We start from the raw sequence: 10,166 nt of genomic DNA on the forward strand, positions 1-10,166 counted from the left end.
TGGTGCTTAGGTTGATTTCATTGGTTATTGTGAAAAATGCTGCAATGAATATGCATGCAGATGTCTCTTTGACACAGAGATTTCATTTCCTGTGGATATATACCCAGCAGTGAGATTGCTGGATCCTATGGTAGTTACATTTTAATTTTTGAGGAGATCGCATACTATTTTTTCATAATGGCTGTACTAAATTTCACCAACGGTCTGCAAGTGTTCCCTTTTCATTATATCCTTGCCAACATTTATCTCTTCTCTTTTTGATAATAGCCATTCAAACAGGTGTGAGGTGACATCTCATTGTGATCTGAATTTACAGTTCCCTGATGATTACGATGATGAGCATTTCTCCAAATACCTCTTGGCCATTTGTATGTCTTCTTTTGAGAAATGTCTTCTGGTCAGGTCCCTTGCCCATTTTTTAATTGGGTCATTTGTTTTATTACTATTGGTTTGTTTTGAGTTCCTTGTATATTTTGGATATTAATCCCTTATCAAATATTTGGTTTGCAAATATTTTTCCCAATATGCAGGTTTTCTGTTTATTCTGTTGTTTTCTTTGCTAAAAACCAGTCTTTTGAAGGGTATGTTTGTTCAATGCTTTCTTTTTTTTTCAAACTACAGTCAAAAAATTGTGCAATTATCCACACTAATTCCAGAATATTTTCATCACCCTAAAAAGAATCCTCATACCCATTAATAAAGGCCCCAAATTTTAGAAAATGAAATAAAAAATTTTAAAAACCTTAATCATAGAATACTGTATAGCAATAGCATACAGTTTTAAAAAGCAATAAGAATATTTAATATCAGGGGGATGAAATCATTTGCAATCTTCTACTAAGGTGACTAGTTACAGATAAGTAACCGATTGCTTCAACTTACTTCAGATTCCATAACAAGATAGAACTTCTTTCTTACTCAGAATTCTCCTTTGTTATGTTTTGTTTTGTATCTCCCTAAAAGCACATGTGTTAAAGGCTTGATCTTCGATGCTGCAGTGTTTAGAGATGGGACCTTTAGGAGACAATTGGAGCACATGGTTCTAACCTCATGAGTGGATTAATCCATTTATGGTTTCATAGTTTAATATGTATTGAGGAAGCAACTCTGTTATAAAAGCAAATGACCTCTCTCTCTCTCTCTCTCTCTCTCTCTCCCCTTCCCAGCCAACATAGGTGAGCAGTTCTGCTTTGGACATGCTGCCCACCAAGATGTTCTACCTTGTCACAGGCCCATAGTGATGGGACCAAGTGACCATGGACTTAAACCTCTGAAACTATGAGCCAAAATAAACTTCCTCAAGTTGGCTTTCTTAGGGATTTTGTTATAGTGATTCAAAGCTAAGTAACATAACCTTATTTATACTAAATTGCAAGTTCCTACTCTCTACTCTTACATGTAGTTGAGAATGACAGCAAATGTTTGGTGGTTCTGTTAGAGTTTTGAATCTTTAGATCAAACAAGGCATCTTGCCCATTATATAGTATACTTCATAGTCAGCCTTCCTGTTTCTTTCTGCAAACAGTAAACAGAATGCTGATCTATGTAAGTATTGGGAAGAAATCCTTTCATCTCGGTAAGCATTGATACCTACCCAGCTTCAGGGAATAAATTATTATTGGTCTAAACAAATCTTGGCAACCACCAGCCAAATTATAGACCCAGAAATTAGAAAAAAAATTTCTAACTCAACATCCTATCAGATGTTAATTTTACAGACAGAGGAAGGGGGAAGGGCAGGAAGTATCAGGCTCAAGAGGTATTTCCAAGGTGTTCAGAATGGAGGATCTCTGTTCAGTTACTTTTGATGTATTTATTGGAGTATAGGGCTATTCTTCTACAGCAAAGGCTATGATTTAAAAAATTAGCCCTGTAAAACTTTTTCTATAAAAAAATGACAAGAGTTACTGGCCTAAAATCAAAATTTATTATTTCATATGATTCTGAGTTACCAGTCTGAGCAGTTCTTCTGTTGGTCTTCTACCCATGTGATGATTTGATGGGATTTGGAGGGTTCAACACAGCCTCTCTGGCAGCTTTCAGTAGAGGCACCTCATTTCCACTTCCCATACAGACTCACAGTCCCTAGAAGGCTAGACTACTTCCAGTGTTGAAAGACTGTGAAAAGTGAAATTGTCAATTCTCTTTTGTTGCGGATTTGCAAAGGTTTGAAACCTTTGCACTGTTTCCAGCATAGGTTCAAAGGTATGGAGAAATAGACTTGAGCTCTTTATGGAAGGAGTGGCAATAGCATATTGCAAAGTGGCTTGGAGACAGTGGGCAGTGACTGATTCATTGGGGTCATTATTACAACAATGTACCATAGCCATTATTTATGATGGGTGTTCACACTATTTTACATTTTCTTTTCATGAGGACCCTTTAGAGAAACCTGGCTCCATTATGCAAGATCCTTGTTTTTTATCCTAGGTGATTGGTCTCCTTTTACCTCTTGAATAGTGTTTATTATGGTAACTGGCCAGATTTCACATGCCCATTGACTGTTGGGAAAATATGAGCTCAATTTGTGATTATGTCACAAGGATATATCATATGTTTGTTATATTTAATCTCATTCTAGATTATAAATTTTATGCTATACTTTAACATTTTAAATTTCTTCATGAAATTCTACATTTTTTTCTTCTTAACTAAACTTTTAATTTTAGAATAGTTTCATATTTAAAAAATATTGCATAGGTAGTACAGTGTTCCCATATGCCCTGCACTCAGTTTCAGTATTTTTAATATCATGTATTAATATGATACATATGCCACAACTAGTGAACCTGTATTGATACACTGTTATTAGCTGAACTCCAACTTTATTCAGATTTCCCTAGTTTCACCTAATATACATTTCCCTTCTAGGATACTATTTTACATTTACTCATCATGTTTTCTTGGACTCATCCTAGTAGTGACAGTTTTTCAGACTTCATTTTTGACAACCTCAGCAATATTGAAGCCAGTAAGGTATTCTGTATAATGTCCCTCATTTAGGATTTGTTTGATATTTTTCTTATGACTAGACAGGGCAATAGGTTTTGGGGAAGACCATGAAGTAAAGTTCCATGGTCATCATGTCCTATCAAGGGTACAGACTATCAACATAACATCACTGTTGACATTGGCCTTGATTACCTAGCTGAGGTGTTGTCAGATTTCTCTATTGTAAAATTACTCTTTCCCCCCCTTTTACAGACTTCTATGGTACTCATAGAAGTCACTATACAGAGTCCACACTTAAGGAGTAGGGAGTTATTCTTCACTTCTATGAGAGCAGAATATCTACATAAACTATTTAGAATTCTTCTGCATAAGAAATTTGTTTTTCCTCCCTCATTTATTTATTCAATTATTTGTTCATATTAGCATAATGGATGTTTATTTTTGGCTTATAATTTGATAATCCATTAATTTTTTGCTCAAATTGTTCCAGCTTTGGTCATCAGTAGCTCTTTCAACTTGACTCCTATCATTTTGTCGTCCTCCATTGTTCTGTGTTTTGCGTACTTCCTTACTTTCCTGCACTACAAGTATGTATCTTACTCCAGCCCTGAGCAGCCAGTCCTTCAAGGAGTTCCAGTCTTTTTAATGGAGAATGGTGTTAGAAACCAGTATTTGAACACTGAGTTGTAATTCTGCTTTTATTTATAGTACCTTATTTTGTTTTATGCACTCTTATAATGACCTAAAATTCATCCTGAAATAAAGCAAATAGAATAAATAAGCAAAATACATTTTAAAAAGTAGGTCCACAAATTAAATCCATATCTTTTATCTCCAAGTCCTATTTTCCTTTAGCATAAATCAAGCCCAAGGGGGCTAGTTAGCTTTTCATTGCTGTGATAAAAATACCTGACAACAATTTGGAGGAGAATAAGTTTGTTTTGGCTCACATCTCCAGAGGTTTAGTCCATGGTCACTTAGTCCACTGCTCTGGGCCCAAGGTGAAGCAGAACATTATGGCAGAAGGGTCTGGTAGAAGAGCACTGCTTTATCTATGGCAGCAAGGAAGAAGAGAGAGAAGGGGGATGGGCCCCAGAGAAGGTGAACCCTTCCAGGGCACACCCCCAGTGACTCACCTCTTCCAGCCATACCCCACTGCTTGCAGTTACCACCCAGTCAGTCCATTCAAATGAGGATGGACTGATAAGATTATAACTCTCATAATCTAATCATTTCACTTTGGAATATTCCTGTATTAACAGGAGGTTTTTGGGGGGATACCTCATATCCAAACCATAACATCAAAATATCTCAAGAGATACAGAAGGGCAGAGACATACTACAGAGCTAAGTGTTTATTATACATTATCTCTTCTTGGCTTAACATTTAATAATCCTAGACCAGTTACCATTGTCTCTTACTACTCTCCTAAACACACACAGGAATGCCACCTATATTCATTTGAAAAATTAATATTTCAACTAACCATGTAATATATGTAAATAGTAATACATGAATATATTACATTATAAAAAATTAAAACATTCTATAGCTAAGGACAAATATTATAGCTAAGTCTTCACAAGACCTCTCTTGCTTATCTTGTCTTTATGTATATGTATTTGGGGAATTCTTCTCTTCCTTTAAAGTTCTACTCAATGTCTATACCTCCTTCAAAATTTCCTTGATCAGAATGGATTTTGCCTTTTACTGAACCCTCAGTGATTCATCCACATCTTATTTTATAAGGCTTTGCATTTTGTTGAATATGTGTCTGCATTGTTTACTAGATCACAATTTTTGTAAAGATAGGTCCCTGCATTTTGGACTCTATATTCCCTCCAAATCAAACCACATAATAAGTAAAAGAAAAAAATGAATATATGCCTTATTTTCATAACTATGCTGATAACATGAAAGGAACACCAGACTAGAGTAGGTTAAATCTTGGTTTTATATAGAAGCTGTTTGTTGCAGTATAATTTGTAACACGAAGGGTCTTGGAAAACTCTAGGTAAGCTAATCATAATGTGACTGGTGGAAAAAGTGGTAGATCCACTCAGTGGAATACTACTCAATGTGAAAAATTAAAAAAAGAAGAATTAAAATATATTGTTGTTAAGTTAAAAAAAAAGCAAGGTAGAAAAAGGTTTGCATAACAAAATATGATTTTTATAGCAGATTATAAACCTGACCCTAAATAAAACAAAATAATAATTACCCGTAGAAAGGAGAGAGTAAACACAGTGAAGGGACCACCATGGAAGTTAGTCCCCTTTAAATATGCTTTGTGGTATAGTTTTGACTTTAAAACCATTTAAATTTTCAAAAATTAATTTTAAAAATCAAAGATTTACAAAGCAATTTTTATAAAAAGCAAACAGAAGACAAATGAACCTATGCAGTGAATTGATGACATAACTGAAAAAAGAAGATTTAAAGCCTATGAGGGTATGAGGAAATGTTTTGAGAACAGAAGAATGGCAAAAATAAAAAAAAAGAAAGAGAAAAAAATTGCATTATATCGTTAAGAATACTGGAATTCTTATTCTAAAACTATTATACATGCGTAGCATATGCGTGCATTTATGCTACACAAAGACTTTAAGCAACATATGAGAGATGGAGAGAGAGTATAAAAAGAAGACAAATCTGATAAAGTCTCTATGTTTACTTCCTATTTACAGGAAATACAGGGATTAGAGAAACATGTTAAATGACATGAAGACGAAGCAATCAACCACAGTACAGAATATGGGAAAGTTAACAAGGCAATGACCGAGTATCTCCAACACATGAATTGCAAAGAAAATAAAATAGGGGCAGGATAGCTAGGGATTATAAAAGATTTAAGAGACACAGCAAATTAATTCTACATTATTTCTTTCACCGAGGGGTGGAGTCTAATATCTCTCCCTTAAATCTGAGCTGGCCTTCATGACTTGCTTGGCCAATATTAGAATGTAGTGACTAGGATGTTCTAGGGATTTGGGGGCTAGGTATTAAGCCTAGCAAATGGGCATAAGCCTCTTACAGCAGTCTCTGGATTCCTGAGGGTCCATGTAGGAAGTCTGAGTACTTTTTGACCAGCATGCTGGAAAGGCCAGCATATTTAGGCACAGATTCAGCCCTGTGAATCCATCTTGGATCTTCCAGACCAGCCATCATTAAAGTCACATGGACCAGAAGGATTACCTAGTCAGCCATGCTCAAATTACTGACCTATAATATTGTGAGATATGGTAAAATGGTTGTTGTTTTAAGTGTTTCAATTTTGGAGTGATTTGTTGTATAACTATACACAGCCAGAAGAACATCCAGTACTTTTAGATGGAAATTCAGATCTAGCATTACGAGAATATGGTTTGCAGGGGGAAAAGATGAGAGGGAAAACATATTTTTTTTTTTGGGGGGGGCATACAATTTGTAAGGTAACATTGTTTTATGCTAATAATGATACTTTATAAATCATGTGAAGAATTCATTTGCTTTATTTGAGATTTCAAAACTAGTGAGCGAAAGGAAATTGGTTTGTGAAGAGAGAAAGAAAAAAACATGCATAATTATTTCTTTCATTATGAATGTGCATTCCTGACATCTCTGAGGACTAAGATTGTCCTGCAGGGACTATGATTAAAGTTACAAAGAGGAAAACAAAATAAGTAAGTCAGCTTTTGATCCTGCTGCTATATTTACCCACAAAAAAGGAGGCAGCTCTCAGGTGGGCTTTTGTCTAAGTAATGTCCTGAAATCCAAGTGTAAAAGAACAATATGAAATCTCAATTCTCCCAAACGGTTTGGGGCAGTTCAGCCCTTGAGCCCCTGGGGGGCTTGGTTCCCAAGGAGACTAATCCCACTTGCTCAGCATTAGGCATCACTGGGAGGAAAGAGCTCCACTTTGGAGTTCTGCAGAGCCTCCTATGCAGACTGGAGCGGGGTCCCTCTGCTCTATAGGAAGTGAAATGTATTGATGTCAAAGCCTCTCAAGTGAACATGCTCACTCAGGGGGTAGGAGGAGGGGCCAAAGGGCCAGGCAGGAGCTGACCACTGACTTTACTGAAACCAGTTTCATCCCAGCTCTTTTCCAAAGGAAAGGAGATCAAGCAGCAAAAGCAACTGAGTCCATGAGGCAGAATATTTATGGACAATTTAGGTGGATAGTAGAAGCTTTATGAGAACTTATTTTGGTTTCTGGTATGGAACTTATTTTTTTTTCAATTTTTTTTGTTGCCTTATTATTGGTCACATTATTTCCATAAATACTACTGCTTTCATGTAGCCGTGCCTCTCCCCAGGTTGTTCTCTCTGACAGAGGTATTGTTTATTGGTTGACACACTCAAGTGCATCATTTAAGTCTTGTTGTCTACCATTATTTAAGGTCAAATGTTGTCTATGTAAATATGCTGAGTCTTTTGGGCAGGCTTGAGGGCCCTTTTATTGGATCAACTATGGTAATTTAATTTATTTCCTGTTTTAGTCAGTTTTTTTTTTTTTTTTTTTTGCTGTGAACAAAAGACCTGACAAGAAAATTAGAGGAGGAATAGTTTCTTTGGGGGCTTACAGTTTCAGAGGTCTCAGCCCATAGACTGCTGGCTCCATTTCTCAGGGCTTCAGGTGAGGCAGGACATCACAAAGGAACAGTGGGGCAGAGGAAAGCAGCTGGGAACATAGTGCCAGGAAGTAGAAAGAGAGAAAGCTCCACTATCTAGAGATAAAATATATACCCAAAGATACACCCTACCCGGGGATCCACCTCCTCCAGTCACACACTGACTAGTTAGCATCTAGTTAATCCTTACCAGAGGACTAATGCATTTATTAGGTTAAGATTCTCATATGAGCCTTTAGGAGATATCTCATATTGCAACCATGATGCTTCCATTGAGGCATGAATCATATTATATATTACAATGGCTTGTTTACATGGTTGTCTTTCTACCAGAATGGGTGGTAATCATAGTTTCTTATCTCTGCATCCTCAGTACTAGCACAGTGCCAAACACATTGTATGTAAATATCTTTGTGTGAAATGAGTGACTGGATGGATATTTATGTGTAATAATCAATTTTGTGACTCAGTCTAAACCATAAACATCTTATTTTGTATATCGAACTTTATGGTTGACAAAAGACTTTCATTTCTATTGTCTTACTGATTGTCTGTCAAAGAGGCTCATATTACTATTCTCATTTTACAGATGGGAATATTGAAAACCAGAGAGTGAGTCAGCCACATAATAAAGGCAGGATTAGACGTCAGCTCCTGGCTACAGTTTTAGCATTTCCTCCACTATGTTACACTGCCTTATGTCTAAGTTCCTAAAACCCAGAGGTGTAGCTACTCTTGCATTTGAAGATAGGCACTCCCTTTGTTGGGGAGAAAGGACAACTGATGCTGATTTTATAGTGTCATGATAAAGAATGGGTGGGGCCTAAGGAATCAGGAACATGGGTATTTGTTGAGCTCTATTTTGTATCAAGTGCCTCGTACACACTGTCTCACAACAACTTGGAGGAACTGAGATGATCTCATGAATGGATGAGAAAAGTAAGACTTGGAGGTATTATTTGTTTATTGTATCATGTAATGCTCACAAAACCCCTGAGAACAGTTATAACTGAGGTTATGATGAGGAATCTGAGCCTTAGGAAGATTAACTGACTTTCCAAGGACACCTAGCAACAAGCAGGACCAGAATTGGAACCTGACGTCATCTTACTTCAAATCAACTTTGATGCTTAGCACTCAGGTGGTCTATATGTCTCACATCTCACATGCAGACTCTGCACCTATACTATAACAACTTGATTTGAGAACACTTTAGCATGCACAGTATCTTCATGTATGTAATCTCATTTAATCTTCACAAACACCTTAGGACAAAGAAATGTGTAAGGGAATATAGTCATTTTTTTTCTTGTGTATGTTTCAGAGAGGTAAGAGTGACTGCTCATTCAAGTTATGGGACAGTCAACAGATAAAGCTCCTTACAGGAATTCTCATTTAAATACCACAAGTGGGCCGAGGCTGTAGCTCAGTGGTAGAGTGCTTGCCTAGTGAGCATGAGGCCCTGGGTTCAATCCCCAGTACTGACTCACAAGTGCCATGTGAGGTGGATAAACTTACCGAGTTTTGGATTTAACATGAGTTAAACTAGCTTTGGATTTAACATGAGTAAGCTGTGCAAAACATGATTGGCTCCTTTGCCCAAAGGCATGTGATCAGCAAGGCAAGGATCTCAACTTAAGTCACAGGGGTATTGAGTAGCTAAACCCAGAAACCAGGTCTTTTCTAAATCGCCTTCCATGTTCTACCATATTGCTCATTTTCTCTATTCCCTGAGGAATGTCCAGGTGAAAGTGGGTCAAATGCCAAGGTGATCCTCAAAACGCAATAAGAGTTTCAGAAGAACAATCAGTTCATCTTTTGCCCTAGCAGGTGTGAAGCAAGAGGTGGTTTAGTGATAGTGATTCCTTTCTCATTTCCCTTTTGTTGTCTTTGTGCTAATAAATCATGGGTCAAGGGCTGGTTGCAATTTACTGGAAGTTAATCGTTACTTCTAACAATCAAGGGGTAGAAGAAATAACATTGCACTTGAGAGTCCTGGGGATGCTCTGGTTAGAGTTCTGGACCAAGGCTAGAGCTCAAAGAAACTAGTTTCCTTCCCTGATGAGATAAAACAAAGCCAAGGGAGAATACTAGTTTTGTTAAGTGTTCTGGAATGGCTTTATAATTAAACTGGAATAGATGGGGCTTGGGCCAACTTCTTTGAGGCCCAGTTTCCTCCTTTGTTTAATGGTGATAGTAATGTGTAATTCACAAGGCTGTGGTTTAGGGATTAAATGAGATAATGCACCAACAACATCTGGCACAGGCAAGCACCCAGTAGCTGGTAGCTATCATTATTACAAGACTTGGAGCAGAAACCCTGTCTTTGGACCACTGCCTTCTCTACCTCCGGCCAGTCTCCTGCTGAAGTTTGAGGACAGGCCATCTTCTCCTTGCCCCTGGCGGTTGGAAATTGCCTAAAGAAACGTCCTGGGGCAAAGGGAAAGTAAGGGGTTAAGGACTGAGAAAGCCCAGAAGACTGGAAAAGGGACGACCCCCCCCACCGCCCCGCGCCCCACCAAGCTAGGCCGAGTAAGCCCCTCCCCTTCGCCAGCCACCGGGGCGGTCGCCGTGCGCTCCTTCCCTCCGCCTCTCGCTTACAA

The 10,166-nt window shown here is 37.7% G+C and overlaps 1 protein-coding gene and 1 non-coding gene across 2 annotated transcripts in view; both read left to right on the forward strand.

Moving 5' to 3' along the window:
• Positions 1–2,895: 2,895 nt before the first annotated feature.
• The window catches only part of Fam181b (family with sequence similarity 181 member B), an 8,926-nt gene continuing 1,655 nt past the window's right edge, over positions 2,896–10,166 (forward strand). Inside the window, 2 exon segments of the mRNA XM_015502735.2 lie at positions 2,896–2,971; positions 3,443–3,539. Of these exon segments, the coding sequence (XP_015358221.1) occupies positions 2,896–2,971; positions 3,443–3,539 (173 nt within the window).
• Trnat-agu lies at positions 8,979–9,052 on the forward strand. The gene has a single exon. It is a non-coding gene; the product is annotated as a tRNA-Thr (tRNA).

The sequence above is a fragment of the Marmota marmota genome, unplaced genomic scaffold (assembly GCF_001458135.2).
Source record: "Marmota marmota marmota unplaced genomic scaffold, marMar, whole genome shotgun sequence".
Taxonomy (NCBI): domain Eukaryota; kingdom Metazoa; phylum Chordata; class Mammalia; order Rodentia; family Sciuridae; genus Marmota; species Marmota marmota.